This window comes from Gadus macrocephalus, chromosome 7, assembly GCF_031168955.1.
Source record: "Gadus macrocephalus chromosome 7, ASM3116895v1".
Lineage (NCBI taxonomy): Eukaryota > Metazoa > Chordata > Actinopteri > Gadiformes > Gadidae > Gadus > Gadus macrocephalus.
Window position 1 is genome coordinate 13,666,145 of NC_082388.1, and position 23,691 is coordinate 13,689,835.

Here is a 23,691-nt window from a genome sequence, read left to right on the forward strand (position 1 = left end):
TGGTAAGATATAATAACGTGTATGAATAACTATTCTAATATTACTAATATCCAAACATAAAATATAAAATACCAAAAAATAATAAGGAAAAAATAGGAAATACCAACCGAGTAATAAATAAAGAAATCTCTATATAAGTATGCAATTGTTAGCGCACAGTGTTTTTATGTTCTAAAGTGACATGTGAACACAATAAAAAGGATAAATCACTATCCTTGTCTGGTTATTCACGCCTCTGAGTCCAGGCACCCTTGTTTTGGGGACCATCCCGACCGCAGTTCTCCTTTCATCCCTGCTGGGTTGCTGCCCTCGCTGCCGACTCACATTTAAGCTCTGTTTCCAGAGAACTTCCGTCATTGGGATTCATTATAACCATTACCACACATCCCAGGATGTGTGTGTGTTCAGAGCAGGCGCGTGTGTGTGTGGGCTTTAGCCGGACTGGACCCCAAACGAAGGGATTCTACACGTCTTTGTTTTCATAGCTTTGTTTATTGTCGTTTTTCTCTGGTCTTTTCTTTACCTCCGTTGGATGCCTGCCTCATCCCGCTCTCCTGCGCCGGAGGGCCCCCAGAGGGCCCCCCAGGGGTCCCTACCAACATGGTCTCCCCCGCATGGTTCACGTCTCCCTTGTTGTCAGCTCGTCTCTGTCGACCCCTAAGCCTCGACAACAGCATCCTGTTTACGCAAATCATGTCTGCTTGGGGAACCGCGACGGCAGGAGAGCTTGGCTTTGGCAGGCGGGCCGGGCTGTTACCCAAAGGGAGGAGGTAAACACTGGCTGTCTGTGAGAAGAACGCTGTGTTAATGCTACACGGGAAGCAGGAGAGGCTCGTGGCGAGGTGTGCTCGTCTCCCTGCCGGAAGGTTCAGAGTTCGATCCCCAATGTGCTAAACCTTCCTGGAATGGCCTGGGCGCTGTTTCCTCCGTTAAAGGGTCTCCTCAAAGGATGTTATCCTGGCTTTCGCTTCCGGGTCTCCTAAGGGAGGCCAGCGGTATCAGACCGAATCGGTGTATTATACAACCCATGTCAAGGCACTGAATAAAAGTGACAAGGTTCTCAGCTTCGGTTTTATTGGACACTGTGGGGTCGTATTCCTCTGACCGTGCACAGAACGGTGTTCACATTAAAGCCATTTCAGCTTTCATGGAGCTGGAACTGCTGCTCTATCAGCACAGTAATGGGATGAATGCAACAGTACCATTGTTGCATTCATCCCATTACTGTGGTCACTGTGGTCCCATTACTGTTCACAAAGTAACCTGTCTAACCTTTAGGAGTCAGCCAGCACGTGCCTAGCTTGGTAAACGGAGCTGTTTTAAATTGTCGTGTGAGCGTTTACGTTTCCCTGTGTTGGCGCCCTTCCATATTTATTGTAAATGCTTGTAAATGCATGTTTGAACAGTGAAAAATAAGCACGTTAAAAAAATGCTTGTAAAGGCTGCCACAGCCACAGTCTCGTCAGAATGATACCTGATTCCTTAATGGGATGCTGGGCCATGGGGGGCAGACGTCTAGCATGCTCAGCCATGCTTAAAGGCATTCATAAAAAACGATAAAATGAAGAAGAAAACATTTAGTTTGAGCATTTAGTTTTTTGTTTTTCCAGCCGTGAAGCTAGGGTTTGCAATTCGGAGACACCAGCCAGAGTAAGCTCCATTTTGAAAGTATCCAACTGAGAACCTTACCCTATCCCCCCCCCTCCCTTCAGGCCTCCCCCAAATCCACTCTCCCGAAACAGCTTCAGCAGTAGGTCAGCCTGGCCTTGTGGAGGAGAGCTGCGCACTCAGACGCATTGAGGGCACACATGTAGCTGGGTAGGGAGACAGCCATGTAAGCCATCCAATCATTTCATCAGGGCAAGATGAAATGATCGGATGGCTTATGCTGTGTTCAAACCAAAAGGAAATCAAATTAAAATTGCCAGTGTTTCTTTCCCCAAGCCCTGGCCGAGATAACCTCCATCGGTCCTCTGCTCTTGCTGTGGTAGTCTGGCGGACGTGGGAGAACCCGTCATGGTTCCTGACACCGTCTGGAGAAACACAGCTCTGTGAATGTAATAGTCTTCTCCAGGAGCTGATTTCAGCTCGAGTGAACACGCAATTTAGGCCAATTTGCGTCGTTCGCATCTAACCATTCTCGCCGCTGGAAACACGTTGCTATTGGTGTGAAGAAGGCGCACCAATAAAGGTTAAAACCCTGACCTTTATGCATGGTTAGGGTTGGGTGCAACAGCCACAGATACCACTTTGTTTTCCTTTTTCTTCAGAGCATTTCATTTATCGATCGTGTTAGGATGTACACAGGATTTAAACAATTATGACAAAAAAGGCTTCTAAACTAAGCTTTATCCAGCTAAAGCATACAGAGCCCAGATTCAAACCAGAGCCCTTCCAACACAGCTAGCTTGTCTCCGTGCGTCTCCCTGCACTCTGATGCCCAGTAATTCGGTTTCACGTTCGACAGCTGAATATTAATAGAACATTGCTGCATGGAAATGTCAGTCTTTATTTTCTGCCGGAATCTTTAGCTACACTTACTTAACCCTGACAGTGTTTTTAATGACTTAGCAGGGGGATTTTGTGTGGCCTCGCTCAGGGGCAGTAAGCCCTTGACTGGTTACGGTGCCTAGATTTGAACTGTGTTTTGTATCAGGGCAAAGAACGCGTTTCAGCTCCACATCAAAGCATCCACACACTTGGATGTCCAGTCTTGCGGCGACAGAAGAGGAGCAACCAGAGCGTGTAAAGACGTACGAGGTGGTTCTACCTTAAACCTCATCTGATATTAAAAGCCCTTTATTATTGATAAAGTGGATGCTGAGTGTCAGTGCTGTGAGAGCCAGAGAGACGCTGAGTGGCTCCGTGCCGTAGTGGACTCATCTTCACGTACGCTACGGGGAAGACGCAGGGAACCCGTCCAGAGAGCAGGTGCATTCAGATCCGTTGCAGTCCGTACTCTTCAGGGATATTGTCAACATCCTTTTCAACTGTGTCATTAAGTATTTGCTCAAATCATCTTGGGTTTGCAACCCAACCGTAAGACAATATTGGATTTGGTTCATTTTTATTTCACACTGTTGTGAAACTCACACTTTGTATTAGCCTCAAATAACGAGAACATTTTAAACTATTTAGCATGCTGTATCACAGTTTTTCAATGCATAAATCTATATATCTTATATTTTATTGATATAACTTGGGTTGCTTGCTGTGAGTCATAACCTTTATAATTCATCACTTTTATCACTTTGTATCTACTGCTTTTTGCCAATCCACCCGTCTGACCTATCTCTCTCTCTCTCTCTCTCTCTCTCTCTCTCTCTCCATCCCACTCACATTCTCTCTTTCACACACACACACACACACACACACTCACGTATGCACGCTCACACAGACGCACAAGGACACACGCACAAATACGCACACACACTGTGAGTGTGTGCAGAGGTGTCTGCACTCCCGTATGGCCTGTCAACTTCTAGGAGAGAGAGTAGGCGTTGTCTTGCATACAGAGAGAGAGAGAGAGAGAGAGAGAGAGAGAGAGAGAGAGAGAGAGAGAGAGAGAGAGAGAGAGAGAGAGAGAGAGAGAGAGAGAGAGAGAGAGAGAGAGAGAGAGAGAGAGAGAGAGAGAGAGAGAGAGAGAGAGAGAGAGAGAGAGAGAGAGAGAGTGGGCAGACCATAGGTTGTGGAAGAAGCGGTACCATTTGGAGCCGGTAATTGCCATGACTGTGTGCTGCGCTTGATGTTGGAAATACATAAAGTGTGTGTCTGTGTGTGTATAATAGGGAATGTCAAAGCCCAATAAAACTGATATAATCTGGGGGGGACTTGAGAAGGCATTTGATGCAAACTAACACATTTTACTAAACTATCTAGACAAAAAGTGTGATTTAGTTATTATTTATTATCCTTCTATCCTTCTATGTGTAAGTATATTATTATGTATTTCAATTTACTATTCTGTTTACTTTGTTTGTGCTTTACAAACACTAGCTTAGGTTATGTGCAATTATATTAAGACTAAACCCAGGCCAGGTAATTCATTTTAAAGGGATCTTTCTAACTATTTTTACATTCCAACAGCAATCAATAAATCAAATGCTGTGATAAAAATAAAAACATCACACATAGCTGTGTCTGTTGAAGTCCTGTAATAAGCTTGTCCAATCATTCCATGGGCCAGACTGACCTGATTGGCCGGCCTCTCTAGCCACGCCCCCGCTACGTGCTGCACCCTGCAGACGGTAGTCTTGCTCACGGCCGGGGCAACATAGGGACCTGGTCAGGTAGGGGGGGTTTGATAAGTTGTCCGGCTGGTTTCTACATATTGCCTACTCTAGCTGGTAAAAACAAACAGCGCTTCAGCTAATTATGAGCCTTTATTCTCTATCTTTATTTGATCGTCCTTTGTTAATGCTCATAAGGTTGGCTGAGCTTGGCAGCCATGCTATCATTGTAGCCATGCTAGTTGACGTCTCCTCTCTGCCCAACCCATGGGCCTTGGGCAGCCCTGGGGCAACAGACATCAACCCTGGTGCAGACCTCTGGTTCTCTCTGCCAGTAGGACTCAGGCCTGATGCTTATTCTGCCTCAGCTCCCCCAGCCAATGGATGGCCTGCGTGGTCGCCACGGCAGCAGCAACAGCTCCACGGAGGAGAACCTTTGTCTGTTGGCGGTGGTAGAGACACATGGCCAGTGTTCCTGACTCTGAATTGTTATTAATCCACAGGGAAATGGTTGCCGTAACAACTGCTCGACTCAAGAGGGAAATAGGCTGTACAAATAAAGAATAGAAAATGATATCAAAGTCGGATCTAGGTCGTCTAGTAAAAATGTTGATTCTAATTATTATTTTTTTCTTGGCACTGACGATTATATTCTAATATTATGGAAAGGATCCCTACAAATCCCTAATTACTATAGTGAGAGCTAGAGAGAGGAGTTGTGTTGTGTTTGACTACAGACTACAGCTTAGCGTTATCTAAAATACGTGGGTGATGGAGAGTTGAGATTGTAATGACAATATGGAAAGATCATGCAACAACGCAACAACAAAATTTCAAGATTTCAAGACTTTTCTTTGAAATCGAGTGTGTGAAGTAGCTAAGAAAAATGTTTAGCTGTAGGGTCTAAGACATCATCTACATGTAGGTTGATTTTCCAACTAGTAGAACCTTGTCATGGTCAGTTGAAATGACCGACAACAGATCTTTCTGGGAGGGAAGCTGTACGCTGGTTCGATGGAGGATATATTATCACTATAAGGAAGGGCACGTCACATTACAGTATACCACAAACCAAGGTTTTCAGATGAAGTGGTCTGCAAATCAGTGCTCCACATAGATACTTGCCAACCCACTTCTCCCCTGTTAGCCTTGAGGCTGGTATAAGTTATCATTTGGAGAAACGGCCTCAATAAGAGTGATCTTGAACATATTTTCTCTTGGGTTCTAGCAACACATGCAAACTACTTCAGTCTGCTGGTATCATCTTAGAATCTGATTGATTGGAGCAAACATGCAATTAATTGTCCAACAACTTTTGTCCCGAGATATATTGCACAGTTTATATATAGATAAATATATGAGCTATATATAATTATGAGACACATAAGATAAAAAGAGGGGCATCTTATAACTGTATCTCTAATCACATATGACTTAATATTATAAAACACAGACACAAAAAGATGCTCCACAAATCCTACAAAAGCTTCACACTTCACACTCGTTCACTTCACACTCGCCACGACGTCCCAGGCTGTTCCCACCCAGTCGGGGACAACTGCCCCCCCGCCCCAGAGGGGTCTTATCGGGCCACGGTGTTGGCAACAGTCTCCTGTTTCCAGGCTGCTCCAGAGGGCTGTAATGTACTGAGCTGTCAGCCCCAGAGGATCTCCAGGGACCCGCGTGTTTCCCAGAGCTGACACCGGTTCACTGGTCACTTAGCCCCCCCACCTCAGTGGACCCTGCCCTGGCCACTAGCCCGCTGGGGATGAGAGAGGCTGACACTCACACTAATGGGGCCATCAGCGGGCACACTCGCTGTGCGGGACTAGTTAGAATTGGGGGTAAAACTGAGGAAATAATAAGAGATATTCATTACAGTTTTTTTCTTCCATTCTTTTCTTTTCTCGATTGTCGTGTGGATTTCAAGCTGTCATCATACTGTACATTCACACGCATATTTAGTCACAGGCGGACAGACACACACATGCGCACACACAGAAAAAATACAATTGGAAATTGGCGAGACAATTGCCAATTCGCAGAACCAACTATTTGGAGAGCCAAATTAGCATAATTTAAATTAGACGCTTGTTCAAAAGTACTCAATCAATTGGAAAATGTGAAAAATAAATCCTTTCTTATGTTAATGTTCTCCACTTTGAATTTGTCTTGCCTGCCAGGGTAATGCATATTTCATGCAGCCTATTATACAAAGCACTGCAGCATACACCTTCCTGTTATCCGTGTAAAACCTTTAAATACTACTCTAGGCTCTATAGCACCTACAAGATCCATATCCACTTAACACACGACAAAGGATGAGGCAATCAGATCATATTTTCACAGGAAATGAGCCACGATAAGCCAATGCCTATTACACGAGTACACAAACGTAAATGCAGAAGAAGACAAACCGACCAAATGAGAACGTCAAACAGCTGGGCCTCATGGTTACATTAGGAAGACCCAAGATCATGAGGGTCACAACCACCCCTAGAGGAGGACGAGGTGGAGCTGCCACCAGCAAGCTAGGTCTCACAACACTCCTCTAAAAACACCAAACTACAAATCCTCAACTCAATCGTAGGGCTGGGCGATTAATCAAATTTTGATCTTGATTTCGATTTTGGCGTCAAACGATCACAAAATTAACATAATTGAGTTTTTCGATTAAAAATATAAAAATATATGAATAATGTAAATATCTTTACATTATTTTAGATTGGAACATTTAATTTTTGACCATTTTGTGTATTTTTTTAAGGCGAAATTTCAAAGTTCTCAGTTCCAACGTTTTTTTTGGGAGGGAATTGCTGAATAAATGCAGGTTTTCAAACTCAAAAATAATCGTTTTTGAATAATCGTAATTTCAATATTGACCAAAATAATCCTGATTATGATTTTCCCCATAATCGAGCAGCCCTCCTCAATCGTTAAGTCTGTTCTACTCTATGGCTGTGAAACCTGTAAAACTACAAAAACAATCAAAAAACATCTAGCCTTCAGCAGCAACTTCCTCTGTTCCATAAGGATATGGTGGCCTAATAAAAACATTAACCTGACTTGTGGAAACTGACCAATCAGGATCAAATCCACCATCAGATTACAGGAGGTTACGGGAGGGTGAGCGTGACGCCATACACCTCAGCTGACCCGCGGTCAAAGAGTTCAGAGGCTTCATCTTCCTAGGGGATCAAGGCTGACCTCACCTGGTCTGCTCATACAGACGAGGTGGTCCAATCAGCCCGGGAACGTCTTCTCCTCCTGAGGAGACTGAAGACGTTTGGTGTGGATCGAGTTATCCTCCAAAACTTCAACAGTGCACTAGGGAGTGCAATCCGACCAGGTCGGTACGAGAGCTGCACAGCCAAGGACCGTAAGGTCAGACTTTCTAAGGATTCTAGGACTTTCTCAAGTCATCAGGCTGTCAGGACTGCAGAACCCAATGGCAGAGAGCTCCCTGTGCTACTGGACTCCTCCTACCCAGCAGCACATGCATAAACAGTATATATATAAATATACATGTATATATTACTATACTATTACAATATATTATATTGTCTTCTGGCAGGCTATACCGATCTGCCGTCTGGCTGCCAACTGAATGTTTCTATCCCAGAGCCATCAGGTGTTGACTGTCTGGGATTTCTTACATTCTCATGTCCCTTTGCAACCTTATTAACCTAAATAATTAAATTATTTTAATTATTCTAATATATTTTTCATTATCTATCTTTCTAGTATTTAAGCCCAAACTAGGTATCAGCGGTTGACTTGAACAGTAGGAATATCCGGGCAAGTTCTAGCTGTGATCTGTGCTTCTGAAATATAAAACAGGTGTTTGAACAATATTTAGAGAGCATTTTAAGAGCAGCCCGGGGGAATGAGCGTGATTCATCAGTGAGCCGGTGGCGGGGCTGGAGCGGGATCAAAATAGCAGGATCAGAATCCATCTGCCAGCTCACTTTTGGTTACCGGTAAAACCTGACCTCCTTCACTCTCATTCCACATCCCTGCTAGAGACATCAGGTTGCTGGTGTGGCTCACATCTCACGTCTCCGTTTTCTGTTTTACCACTGGCCTCCAGCACCACGACTCAGAGCGTATGTTGAGCTGTGAGTGATTGACAGGATGCTCAGGGTCCAATGATGAGTGCTCTGTTCCCGGGTAGAAAAGCTTAGAGGAACACAAAGCAATGTACCACAACTAGCTATGGATTACTAGTTTTACGTACCGGCTTTTACCGTACCTTAGCCTATAATCTATGCTTTTACTAATGATATCAAATCCAAATATTGTTTTGACTCAATAGTAAATAGTCCTCTAATTGTCTTTCAAATTAATGCTGGTAGCTTCTCATATGCGAGCAGAATGGGCTTAGAGCAGGGCGATGCTTAATCCCACTGTGCATCATTGATGTATGGCACCTCTTTAAGCCCTGTAAACCACTCAGCTGGCCTGGTGTTGTTGTTGTTGTTGTTGCTGCTGCTGTTGTTGTTGTTGCTGTTGTTTGGGTTCAACGGTTTAATGAATGGGCAGCTTAGCTCTTAAAGGCTCCTCACAAACACGTGCTTAAACATTATGAGGCCATACACTGGAAGGTCATTAGGTCATATGATTGCTGATCTTAAGATCCAAAACCAAACCTAAAACCGCGCAAAACACGGTCAGCCAAAAGATACTGAGCCTGAAGGACCTTCTTTATGCTATCCACACAAACCCACCCCCAATGACACTCTCTCTCTCTCCCTTTCTCTCTCTGGGTGACCCTTGATGTAAGTATGTCTTATGTGTGGGCGGGGATTGTGAAAGATCACTGAACAGACCCACAGTATTAATGAGAGAATAACATGATATGTTAAAATGTACTTTCATCGTTATGAAAGTACAAACAACTACAAAAAGAAGAATGTTAAAACCCCAACCACCTGAAAACGATGTACACTATGTACAATGTGAACTATGTGCACTATATACATTGTAAACTATAGACACTATATGCATTATAAACAATGTACACAATATAATCTATATACACATTTACATTACAAACTATACACACAATGTACATTATAAACTTTATACACTATGTACAATATAAACTATATCGACGATGTACAATTAAACTATATTGATTATGTACAATATAAACTATTTAGACTATGTACAATATAAACTATTTATACTGTACAATATAAACTAAACACACTATATGCTTTATAAACTATGGATACATCATGTACACTATAAACGATGTATACACTATGTATAATATAAACTATATGCATTTAAAACTATGTAGACTATACAGACACACCTGTACAATAATGTATGTGTGTACACTTTAAATAGACTAGTTTTCTCACGCGCGTAGCGCTTGCTCAACCTCTAGTTATAAACAAACCCATAGCAATAATGTGGAAACCCCAGTCGTTAATGTAACAAATTTCTGGGCGCATAATATATTAACATTTTGGCTATACTTTTACAATGTATAACATTCGTTCACCAGAAATGACTCTAAAAAGCAGTGCCAAAATTAAAATATTTTTTACTACACTATATACATTATAACTACTACTACAACTACTATTAGTAGTTGCCTTGCTAGTAGTTAGTTGAAAATAATTATTGTCATTGAGATTAAACATCTCTTCCAGTGTCCTGGCCAAGACAGGCAGCAGTAGCCTACAGTCACACATAGCATACAAACATAAGAAAACTCAAAAAAAAACTCAAACAGGCCGCAGGGGGGAGGGGGGATATCAATATCGCAAGACATCTCGGGAGGTTCAAGGAGGAGGGTAATATTAAGTTTGAGCAACAAAGTGTAGTCTTGTGGTGGACTCTATAGACATAATTCACCATACTGTGTTGACATGTTTTCGTGCATGTGCTTTACACATGCGCACATGAGTAACTTGATTAACTGGTGCGACAGGCCTGCTATTATAGTAGTAAGATGTTAAATAGAAACAATGTGTGCAATGATATGATTGAAAGCAATAAATGTTTCTAAATGTTGACCCTCCTTGTGGGCAGAGTGATTCCCCCAGGATCCTGATTTCACTGAATGAATAGCAGCCGATATAAAAGAGAGCCAATGTCCTTTCTGCTAATTAGTCTGTGATTAGACGCAGGGTCGAGAGTTTCCCTCTGGAGCTTATCGTTTTAGGCTTAGAAACACTTCATTAATTCATGCGTTAGCAGACAAGGGTTCTTGGTTCGTCCACAATACCCCCAAGATTTCCAGCAAGCCCAGAAACTGCCCTTACAGAGTGATGTAAAGATATCACAGGATCTCATTGTCCTCTCATAAGGGAGTTCCTGTATGTTGAGCGCCTCTGGGTTATTCACTTCTACTACCTCCTTATGTGGTGTGTATATAATCACCATATGTTTATAACCCTATCATGTGACAGAGGGCTGTGGAGGGTGTTATGATGGACAGAGGGCTGTGTCACTGGTAGAGGAGGGAGTTATGATGGACAGAGGGCTGTGTCACTGGTAGAGGAGGGAGTTATGATGGGCAGAGGGCTGTGTCACTGGTAGAGGAGGGAGTTATGATGGACAGAGGGCTGTTTCACTGGTAGAGGAGGGAGTTATGATGGGCAGAGGGCTGTGTCACTGGTAGAGGAGGGAGTTATGATGGACAGAGGGCTGTGTCACTGGTAGAGGAGGGAGTTATGATGGACAGAGGGCTGTGTCACTGGTAGAGGAGGGTGCTATGATGGGGCTGTGTCACTGGTAGAGGAGGGAGTTATGATGGGCAGAGGACTACGTCATTGGTAGAGGAGGGGGCATCATGTGGTGCATTAGGGGTGTTTTAATGAAGGCAGCGACCAGGATGAACAGTAGCTCTGCAGCAAGGAGCAGTACCACATTATGTCTACAAGATGCTGCTGAAACAGAGCACCAGCCGTCTAGGGGTAAACATGGTGTATCTTCTGTAGCATAACCGAAGAGGGGAGTTGATCAAAGAATAGCAACTAATATTCGAATGTGTTGTGCGGTTGGTTGGCGTCCAGGGACAGAACATTATTGGCAAAGCATATCGAATAATAACACAATGTTAGCATAGCATTAGCATAGCAACATGGTATAACATAGCAAAGTAAGGACCCAGCCTCACAGGCAGCCCCAAACAACAGCAAACGCAGCGTAGCTTAGCACAAACACACGTTAGCTAGAGGAGAACACGGAAGATGAGGAAATCAATCAATCTTCACGCTCGGTTGTTTCGCAATTTTTCTGCCTCCCACCTCTCCTTCAGCGAGGGACAGGGTGGCCTCAAAGCGGTCTCAGGACCTCCAGTCATTACTCATGTGCACCCAGGGAGCTCCTTCGCCTGAAGGGGCCGGCGGCCGCTCGCTGCAGCTGCCTGCGTTTGTTATCTGGGCTGAGGACCGTGTGTGCACTGTTCACGCTGCGCTGCACGATGCGCTAGGTGACATGCACACACACACACACACAGACACACCTGTACGACGACAGACACACACATACACACAATGGTAAATCTACAGACGCACACACACTGGTACATCGAAAGACACACAGACAAACACACACACACACACCGGTACATTTACAGACACACACACACATACACACACAAATACACAAAACCACAGGCCACACATATACGTCCCCAACACACACACACACACACACACACACACACACACACACACACACACACACACACACACACACACACACACACACACTGGTACAGAGGCATACACACATACACACACACAGACACACACTGGTACATTTACAGACACAAACACATACCCACACAAACTCCAACCAATACACAAAACCACAGGCCACGGCACCCACGCACGCACGCACACGCACACGCACACACACACCTAGGGAAGCTAAGCAGTGTGTGTGTGTGTGTGTGTTTGTCTCCAGGTCACCGTTCTGATCATCCTAGCCCTGGCCTTCCTGGCCTGCATCGTGTTCCTGGTGGTGTACAAGGCCTTCACCTACGACCACGCCTGCCCTGATGGATTCATCTACAAGGTAGGAGCGGCGGCCCTCCTCTCCTGGCTCAGACGCTACTGCCTGGAGGGCAGGGCCGTGCAGGCTGAGGTCACCTTCTGGCCGGGCTGAGGGTCGTCTGAGGGCCAGTGTGGCTGAGCAGCAGAGCCCAGAGTGGATATTGAAGCCCTTTCCTCTCCTCTCCTCCTCTGAACGTCTCCCCCCTCGCCTCAACCTCTCATCTGCTCTCTTCAAGCCCTCCCCCAGCTTCTCCTCTCCCCTCCTTCCGTCTCCTCTTTCCCGGTCTCCCTCCTCGTCGTCCCCTCCGTTTCTCCTCTAGACGTCTTTGTCCTCAGTAGTAGGGGTGGGGGGCTGCAGAGAGGTCACCTTGAGGCTCTTTGAGCCCCTTTGACTTTTAGGATGGAGGAAATCCACTTTTAGAACCGCAGTACCACTCTAGGGACATAGAACACACACACACACACACACACGCACACGCACACGCACACGCACACGCACACGCACAGAAACACAAACTCATACACTCCAACCCCTATGCACATACGCAGGCAAGCACAGACAGACAGACAGACAGACAGACAGACAGACAGACAGACAGACAGAGACAGACAGACACAGACACACACACACACACACACACGACACACACACACACACACACACACACACACACACACACACACCCACACACATAACACACACATAACACACACATAACACACACATAACACACACATAACACACACATAACACACACATAACACACACACACACACACACACACACACACACACACACACACACACAGAATAGCCGATATTAGCAACACTGCCTGGGTATGTATCCAGTCTGTTAACAGATTGGATCCTCTCCCCTCACCAGTCCCCACCAAAGTGTTATTCCTGTGGCGCACAAAGGAACACATGCGTGTGCATGCACATTATTTAGAGGGTTTCCCACAAAGAAAGGTTTACCATGCACCAAGATAACGAACAGGCAGGGATTACGCACTCACTCACCCACTGCTGGTGAAAACGATTCTCTCTGTAGAGCGTTTCCAATGCTCTGTTCAACCGAATCGTGCTGCATTTGTTGACGCTGAGACTCTTCTCCTTCACCTTCCCCTAATCGACTGGGGGTTTTGTCGTGATCGAATGTATCTACTGCGGGTAATCAGACAGAACAGAGTTCTGCCTCTCCACAGAGACCCACACTGTCTGAACTCATAGATATTGTATTGTATTTAAGCAATATCACATGAGAGGGAGTGCTGTTGTACTGAATATCATCACGGCTGGGATTCAGCCGTAGGCCGAGTGCCAAAGATAATCACAGCCGTGCTGATATTCAGTACAACAGCACGACCTTGAGTATAATATTGCTTTTATACAACAGTACTACAAGCAGAATTTATTAGTTAACAGTAATAAGAAACAACAGATTATGATTTGTTTGTTTATTTAATGATTTATCTGGCTCCGCCAACAAAAATAGATCCGCAACTGGACTGGGAATGAACTGTTTGGAGGTTTGCGCTGAAGTATCCAGGCTTCTTTCCGTCCCTTCGTCTTCTTCTGACGACCATTTGTAATTCAACTGAAACGTTAAATCTGGAAACATGTAACCTTAAAGTTAAACATTAAAGTAGGCGATGTTACATAAGGCTGATTAAAGCCTATATCTTATGTGTAATGAACCTAGAGTTAAAAATGTAAGTAGGCCAATGTTACATAAGGCTGATTGAAGCCTATATCTTATATGTTATGGACCTTAGAGTTAAACATGAAAGCAGGCCCATGTTACATAAGGCTGATAGGTCGTACACTAACCCTCGGTTAGTGTACGACCCCTAAAGGTCCTTCAAATCAGACTCCTAGGAAATAAACAAGGTCACATCAAAACTATATACAATATTCAATTATATTGCCGTTGGTGGATAAGATTGATGGATTCAGCGCTGTATCTTCAGCCCAGTGAAGAGGAGCTCACCCCGCCTCCAACCAACGTACCCTCTGTGTTTAACGGACTCACTTAAAATGGAGTTTTACTTTTTGATCCAAGTCAAATAGTGTAGCGAATGGCAGTTTGCGGATGAGGGGATGATGATAAGTGGGTGTGCTTTCTTTAATACGTCCATGTTATGGAGACTTTAGTGTTGAAAGTGGTTTCTCTCTTTGAAAACTAAAAGGAGGCTAGCACTCTTTCGGAGGAAGGTTGTATCCAGAACGAAAATGTTGCCATACAACTGCTGATCAAAGAAAACCTTTAGTAATGTCCCGCAGTGCAAGTAAACATTGGCTTGTAGCACCGACCACTATCGAGATTAATGATCAATACATGTAATATGTAATGTAATGTAATGTAATGTGATAATTATAGGTCTATGATGGTAGTTTACGACTATGGATGCAATAAGAGGAGAGAAACGTACATAGGTTATTATTATGTACATTGACCATGATGACTATGACATATACAACCAATTGTGATTGGTTTAACTGATGACATATTATACCACCAGGTGTGAGTGTGATCAACCGTTACAAGCCGATCTGAAAATCGGCCTATTCCGACATCACAAGTGGTCTTGTCCACCTAGATTTATGCTGGATAGATCAGTCACACTCACTCCAGGTGGTATAATATGTCAGCTTAAAAAAACAACCTTGGTGTGATTAAAATAAATGCCGCTTATTTCGCAAAGTGAAATCGTCCATTCAGCTCGGTGATCTCTGATAATTTGTTGGTACATCGTTGGTACAATCCCGTTCCTCCTGTTCACCAGGGCTCAGGGACTCACCTCATGAAGACAAGTCAACAGCTGCTGCTCCTCCAGACAAACCCTGATCGGCTTCAACCTCGTCCTTCTGTGTTCTCATTGGCTGATCTTGTTGTTGTTTCCCTCGCAGCACAAGCGCTGCATCCCGGCCTCGCTGGAGGCCTACTACGCCGCCCAGGACGCCAACTCCAGGGGCCGCTTCTACACGGTGATCAGCCACTACAGCATGGCCAAGCAGACCACCTCGCGCTCCATCTCCCCCTGGATGCCCGGAGGCGGCGGTGCGGGCGCGGTGGCCGGGGCGGAGCACCACGACCCCAAGCCCCCCAACGCGAACTAGAGCGGCTAAACGGGGGGAAAGGGGAACCATTTTAGAGGAGAACCGGCCGAGTTAGCGTTCAAAATACATGGAGGTAGTGTTTTCATTTGTTTTTGATTGTTTTTTTGATGGGCTGCTAATTATTGATTAATCACCCATTTTATTTGGGTTACTTGAAATATAGAATCAATGACATTGTGTTGTTTAACAAGCATTTACCCGTGTACTTACTGAATGATATTAATATTGAATCAATAGTTCTCCTTGATGAGTTCAACTGGGTAAATTCATATTTAAAAATGATGCACGTAATCAATGTCAATACTAAATAAGAACATAAGCCTACTCAGGCTAAGGCCTGCAATCGTAAAATACTGTATAACATTTAATGACTGAAGTGATTAAATAACCATGTAATTAACGGCTATGGAAGGTTGTTAATTGATAGATCATACAATATAAGTATATAAAATTGAAAAAAAGTGTAAATGAGTAATTAGCAGCCTGCATTACCGAGATGAATAAAACACACGTTTAACAAAAGAGACGCGTTCATATAGAACATTAATGCGCACATACAACTTTATATATTACAAATGCATGCACATTTAAACACACACACACACACACACACACAAACACGTGAGGGGGATCACATCTTCCCATCGAGAATAACATTGCCTGCTGACACACATACACAGACACACAAACACACACACTGAACCAAACTATTCTCCATGGTTTCTGATCCCTGTTGTCCAACTATGAGTTTATTTAATGTCTATAATATTTGTTTCCTGTAATGTGTGGATGTTTTATGGTCCACTAAAGAAGCATGAATCAGTGCTGGATTTCAGTTGGTCTCTTAGAAGTAGGATTCTGCAGAGTGAGTCGTTTGAAGTGTTTTTTGGTGTACAATTCGTATGTTTATTTATATTTAGATTAAATCTAGTTCCCAAATGTACAATATCAGAAGACATATTGATAAAAAGACACTGTCCAATCTGTTTTCGCCCTTCAGCTAAGATACTTACCTGTGCAGTCTTGTGTTAGTGTTGGCCATCTTTACATTCTTGTTAAAAACCTGATCAAACGTTATCGTCAAACCCAATGTCAGACATCACCCTCCCTGTCCCGTGGGCTCGTCTGAGCTCAGCGGGCCGTAAGTTTAACGCTCAAGCTAGTCCAGATTTCCCCAAGTTCCATACTAAAGCGTCCGATCTCCAAAAAGCCCTCCAGTTGTACATAATCAGAGCTTCAGATCCCCACCCGTTTCATGACAGGCTAGCTTGTTCTTTTTCAAGAGCGACTGCTTTTAGCTTTTGACCTGAGTTGCTAATCTGGGGCGTGACAGACAGAGAGGACCCGCCCCCATGCAGGGGAAAGAGAGGCCCTCACCCTCCGTCACCGGGCCCCTAAAGCTCCTTCAGTTCTGCTCAAACGGCGCCCACCTGCCAGGGCAAGCCTCAGGCTCTGCTTTGTTGTTTCTTTTGATTTCAAGTTTTAGGTTCTGAGTTGTCATATTTTGAATGGGTTTTCACAGACGCTTTTCTGAGATATCGTAATGTTGTTAGGCGAGTTGATATGTAGCGAGTAGTGTTATCTATCAGTGTGCATTCCTGTTCCCACACAAGGTTTTTGGAATTCAAAAATAAAACAAAGCTGGGATCTGTTGCTCTGTCTGCCTTTTTCTGGTCCTACGAAACACGGTGCACCAAGGTTGTTTCACTGCAGGACTGTCCTGCATAGAGTATACTAAGGTGGTTTCTCTTCCTAGAAAACAAAGCGGTTAAAGGCTATTAATACGCACTCCTCCTTAAATACGGCAATTCCATGTTACTACATCACCGCAATTAATTCATAATTAGACGGGCATTGGAGATTATGCAGAAAACTCGCCAGATGGGAATTCGGCGTTCGTCATCTCTGATGAGCTAATGAAGTTCATTGCGTCAGCGAGAAGTGGAAAGCTCCAATGGCAATCCTACAATGCTACATTGCTGGCTGCCATTTTATCACGGCGCCTCAACCCAGTAGCATTGTGTGAGTGTTTTGACGACGGATTAGGCCTTAGTGTCAGTATGGTACAGACACGGCGGCGTGAGCGGCGATCAGGCAGGGCTGAGGGACGTCAACCTACAGTGTCTGCTGAAAGGCTGTCTGAATCAGTGTCCCCTCCTCCGCGGCAGAGACGCAGAGCGTCTGAGTGCCAGAGCTGAAAGAGAAAGAGTTGAAGCTAAGAGAATGAAAACAATTCCAGGCATAGAGTAGGAAGTAGGAGGATAGATGAAACTACCAGGAAAAGGGAAGAAAATAAAATGAATGATATTAGCAGAGAGACAAATGAATGCAGATGTAATGGACATTAAGAGGCCATATGGTGCAGAAAAACCACCGTAGATAAACTACCAAATAGCTGGCAAAACGAGCAAAATCATGCTACATACCGCTAAGTAACTACGCACATAAGCCTTTGACATAATGCCGGCTTAATCATCCCGCTTAGCCTAGAAGTCGTCATCTTCCTCCTTCATGGCTGGGAATAGACCTTGAGCTCACAGAGGTTATTAGACCATTCATCACAGACACCCCATAGCACCCAGAGTGGGGTTGCAATTAGCCATCTAGATATGAGGAGGAGAAGCATGAGCCCTCAATCCCTGATCGCTGCCTTTCTAATTATCACGCCAAAGCCTGCTTCGTGATGTAACCCCTGCTGCGCGTCTCTAATGCTGGGCTATTAGATGTTCTACATTTGGACGTGGAGAGGAGACCTCAGCCTTTAGCTTGTCTGGGTGGGTGTGTACACAGATCAGGAGGAGAGAGACGAGAGAGGGCGAGAGGGGAGATGACGAAGGGGAATAGAGAAGAGGAGAGCAGCGAACAGAGGAGGAGAGGAAGAGAAGAGAGCATGGAGAAAAGGAGATTTGTGAGGAGCAGTGGGACTGAGAGGCCAGGGGGAGAGGAGAACGCTGAAGAGAGGAGAAGATATAGGAAGAGACGAAAGGACAGGGAGGCAGGAGGGGTGGGGAGGAGAGAGGGAGAGGAGAAGAATGGGAGGAGAGAGAGCAGGAGAAGACATGGCATCACAGGAAACAATTGAGGAGAAACAGTGGAGATTGGTCTTGAAATCACTGGGAGAGGGACGAAGGAGGACGAGGACATTTGATTATCTGAGAAGGAATCATGGAGGAAAAATAGAGCAGGCAGAAAACAAACTATTAAAATGAGTTGTGAGTTCTAATTAGAAGAAAAAGTGAACAAGAAGACGTCAGTGGCAGGACAGTCATGGTGGGAGTGAAGAAGTGAGAGGGAGAGAACCAGATAGAGGCTGTTGACTTGCGGAGCGGGAAATCACATCTGACAACTGTAAGTGAGCAGCCATTTTGTGTGGGTTCTGCGGCGTCTCCACGGAGGAAGAACCAGACAGGCCCCCTGCTGCTGGACGGGGTCCGCAGCCCACCGGGTGGGATCCACTACGGCCACGTCTCTCTCTCCGTTGTCCCCTTAGTGGGTGCTCCGCTCTGGTTTTTATTCTTGGTAACAGCGATGAGGAAGGAAGCCTGCCTCTATTGAAGCTGCACAAATCATTGCCGGGCCAAATAATAATAAGTTATGATTGTTGATAAATGTTTTATGGGATTTAGAGCAAAACTGATTTAATTTACGAACCGGAAAAATCCTGAGACTTCACAGCTAACACACACACGCACACACACACACACACACACACACACACACACACACACACACACACACACACACACACACACACACACACACACACACACACACACACACACACACACACACACACACACACACACACACACACACACAGCCATCTGTTTGGTGTGTGGACCAAACAGATTCCCAACATGAATACTGGGATAATGGGAATGAGGGAAACCAACGGGAAACCAAAACCGAATAAATAAGTGGGTGCAGTCCAGGAGACGGGGACATGTTATTCATTATTCATTATTATTGTATTAGTGTGGTTGCAAAGCAAGCTGCCCTATTGTAATCATCTATCTATGGCTTGCACTGCTGCCATAGGTCTACTTCCTCTTATTATTCCGTCTCCTCCACCTTTTCGATCGCCATCTACTCGCAAAAACATTAACATAGAGTCCCAAAAAAATGTGTATGATAGGTACTAGTGGAATAGTGTGCTATGATATAACTCAGTAATAGAACATATAGTTTTTAAGATATTTAAGATTAAAGTTGAACTCTCATCATGTGTGTGTGTGAGCGGCTTTCCCAATCAAAACATTAAAACCAAGGCAATTGTAGATTCCATCCCTCAATATTTACACTACATACACATATCATGCATCAAAATGTCCAGCATGATGAGCTTATAGCCCATATTAAATAAACTGGTAATACTTTTTGTCATAATCATTTTCTGCACTCCTGCACTTCAGCACTGCCCACTGCAGAGTCTGACGTCCCATTATCACTGCCCACTGCAGAGTCTGACGTCCCATTATCACTGCCCACTGCAGAGTCTGACGTCCCATTATCACTGCCCACTGCAGAGTCTGACGTCCCATTATCACTGCCCACTGCAGAGTCTGACGTCCCATTATCACGCAAGTAAAGTTTGAGCGCAAACAAGTTGTTTCAAGCACTTAATGAGGGGCGTTTTCCCGGTGGCTGAATACTCCCCCTGGCTCGGATTAAGATTTTGCTAGTTTAGCAGGTGTATAACATTTGTACACACTGCATATAAAAGTCTCAAGGAAAAGGAAAAGTCGAAAAGCATCACCCCTTTAAAATTAAAGGCAAACAATACATTCCAAAACACAACAACATGCAAGTAAAACCAAGCACAAAAAAAGCTCTATCAACGTTGTACCAATTCCAATTTACCAAATTATCGACCATGTGTCTTTTACCATTTTTGAGACTATTAACTGTCTATGACGTCTCTTCACAATTACGTTAGCTGAGGGGCTTCAGATGACTATAAAGAAGGTACTTGATAGTATACCCATAGCGAAGAGGAATTCTGTATGAAGAAAATCTAGCAGATTAATCAATTTGAAGTAGATCTATTTTGTCCAAAAGGTCTTGCATATGCTGTACCATACCAACCATTAAAGGGCACACATCCTTTAAAAAAAGTCAGTTTGGGTGGTGTATTTTGCAACTGTTAACCTTGGAGGATATATGATATATGATTAATGATGACTTTGAGACATTTACCTCCGGTATACAGGGAAAAAACGCTGACTTCAACCATTCAAAAACTCAGGGTTGTCGAAGTTGGTACATGTATAGAAACTGCATGTCAGCAGGTCTCCGAAAAGCAAAGGACCTCTTCGGTGACAGGGGGCGCCATAACTTTCGATCCAGAGACTTGAAACTCGGCGTGCTCGCACATCAGTAACGCTAGTGTTAGCATGTCAGCATGCTCATGGAATATTGTGCACACGACGAGTTGGAGCAACCACACATATATTATTCAGAAAATGCACATGTGGTGACATGTCTAGTAAGTGCTTGTTATTTTGTCTTTCTCGTGGTTTATAATATTTGCTGTATTCATCAGGAAGAAATGAAACAGTAAACATTATAACTTACCTAATTTAGCAGCATAAGAAATCAGGAGAAACCTTGCAAAATAAATCATTTAGTCAACCCCAGGAGAAGCTTACTTCAAAAGCTATTACTTAGCATCTGGAATTAGAGACAGGAAAATGGTGGAATTAGGCTAAATTGGTTGCCTAAATTCTCCCAGTTTCATAAGTCAAAACAATAGCATTGGACGGCAATCAATTATATATATTTAAATGTTTCACTATTCTTAGCATGCATCTCTATATTTATGTCCCTCAGTTGTTGTGTCTGTGTTTGTGTGTGTGTTTGTGTGTGATGTGCTATGTAATAAGGGCTGATTTATAATCTCTCAGCTGTGTTTTGTCATTTCAGACTTCACATGCCATATGTTCACTCTAGCACATCTCTCACTCTTTTCACGACAACAACAACTGAATTGATGTCAATCTAAATGCAAAGCCCCTCATGTAAATGATCCTCAATACTGCATAGTGCTGAATGCTGCGTTTATTAATCTCTTGATCTGATTCTGCCATCGCACTACTCCAATGAAATTATGAAATGAAACAAATATGAGGCAGGATTACCTTGTTTGTGTGTGTGTTTGTGCATGTGTGCTTTTGTGTGTGCGTGTTTGCGTACATATGTGTGTGAGTTTGTGTGTGCTTAGCGTGTGTTTGTGTGTGCCAAGTGTGCTTGTGTGTGTGTGCGTGTGTAGGTGTGTGTGCGTGTTTGTGTATGCGCATGAGTATGTTTGTGTGTGTTTCTGTGTGTGTGCAATGCATGCATGTTGGTGTGTGCGCATGCATGTTTGTCTCTGCGCATGTGTGTGTGGGTGAGTGCGTGCGTACATGTGTGTGTGTCTGTTTGTGTATGCGCATGCATGTGTTTGTGTGTGTGTCTGTGCGCATGCGTGTGTGGGTGTACGTGCTTACATGTGTGTGTGTGTGTGTGTCTTTGTGTATGCGCATGCGTGTGTGTGTTTGTAAGTGCAGGCACGTGTACTCATGCGTGTGTCTGCGTGTGTGTGTTTTAAGTGTGGCCTACTTTGTGTCTCTCCTGGTGTTTTGCGGACCTCCATTTAAGTTGGCACATGGAATATTGAAGAGAGAGAACATGGCTGAATTATTTAGAAAACAGTGTCTGGGAGCAACGCCTGCCTGTGTCTCCTGAGCCTGACTTAGCTGCACATGATGAAATAAGCCGGGACCTAGCTGTTTGGAGAGAAGGAGGTTCAAATTAGGTCAGTCGATAACTGGGAGATTTTCTTTGTGTCAAACACTCACGCACACACACAGACGCTCATGCAAGTACACACACACACACACACACGTAGGCACACACACACACACGCGCACACACACACACACACACACACACACACACACACACACACACACACACACGCACGCACACACCCATGCACTTACACACACAGACACCCTTGCACTTACACACACACAGACACACATGCACTGACACACACACACACACACACACACAAACACACAGAATCATAATGAATGTAAACATTTGTCAATGCTCTAAAAAAGCATAATGTTCACTCAGAGACACACATGAATATCAACACCACATTCGTCATCAAACACCCGCTCCCTGAAAGCATGGCGTTTTGTGCGTGTGTCAGCAGAGATTTGATGGAACAAAAGCACACACACACAGACACACACACTCACGCACGCACACACACACACACACACACACACACACACACACACACACACACACACACAAACACACCCACACACTGTGATCCCCCTCTTTCTTTCCCCTGCAGCTTTGGGGAGCCAGCCTCATTGGTGACAGATCTGTTTGTGCGCCGGTCTCAGGCGTAACTAGGGCAGCGGGTAATCCGCTGTGAGACCAGACCCTGCGGAGCGATGGCTGCCAGGCCTCTCCGCTGGGCGGCTGACCACGTTGTGTTGGGGGTCCGGGCTGCGTGGGACTGCTAATAGAGGTTAAACGCCATGCAGCCATGACCCCCCCCCCCCCACATTGACCATGATGCTATGGAGCCCATTTTGGATCTGATTGCTGTTGACCCCATTTTGGCTCGGATCCCTTCCATGCATTTCAAGATGGCTCTTACCAGCTCTCCTAGTCAGAGTAACCTTTTTTTAACCGTTTGAATATTTTTCTGACAAACAAATGGAAATTGCTTTGAAACTTTCCCTCCACCTTTCCCCTTATTCATGTGAAGGGCAGGAGCCAGGGGGTGTGAATATTCAAGGAGAAAAGCATTGAATATGCAGATGAAGAACCAGCCCATTGCCTGACCCAGCGGCCCCGCTGCTCTGGAGGGACGGCCGGACAAATAATTAACATATTTTTGCATATTGTGCTCATATGCGTACATTTCTAACTCATATCTGAAAGAAAAGGGGTACTGCCTCTTTCCACTGGATGTCAGGCGCAGGAAATCCAAAGCCACGGATCTGGAGACCAAACATCGGTGATTGGTAAGGATTCAAAACAAGAGGACAAGGACCTGTTCAATGTGAACGTTAATTTGCACATAGAGATAAAACAGAACATTTCCTCTATGATTAGAGACGTCAGAGTGGTCTATTTTAGGAACCACCAGACATTTGAGGTGCCACAGAAGCACATGTTGACTTTCATACTTGGTTTCGTCGATGCTTCCTCTCAGTCCCTTCCTCGTTCAGAGATGAAGACGTTCATTAGCTGTCCATGACATTCTGATAAACCTTCACATCAATCTTCTATGACGACCCTCAGAGCATTTGGAGCTC

General features: G+C 44.4%; 1 protein-coding gene and 1 long non-coding RNA gene across 2 annotated transcripts in view; both read left to right on the forward strand.

Annotated features, from left to right (window-relative positions):
• Positions 1-17,020, forward strand: part of nsg2 (neuronal vesicle trafficking associated 2) — a 38,562-nt gene extending 21,542 nt beyond the window's left edge. The window contains exons 4-5 of the mRNA XM_060055895.1: positions 12,159-12,269; positions 15,158-17,020. Coding sequence (XP_059911878.1) covers positions 12,159-12,269; positions 15,158-15,367 — 321 coding nt within the window. The 3' untranslated portion in view covers positions 15,368-17,020. The remainder of the gene's footprint in view (positions 1-12,158; positions 12,270-15,157) is intronic.
• Positions 7,085-12,158, forward strand: LOC132460953 (uncharacterized). The gene is made up of 2 exons (XR_009526490.1): positions 7,085-10,970; positions 11,006-12,158. It is a non-coding gene; the product is annotated as an uncharacterized LOC132460953 (long non-coding RNA).
• Positions 17,021-23,691: the final 6,671 nt, after the last annotated feature.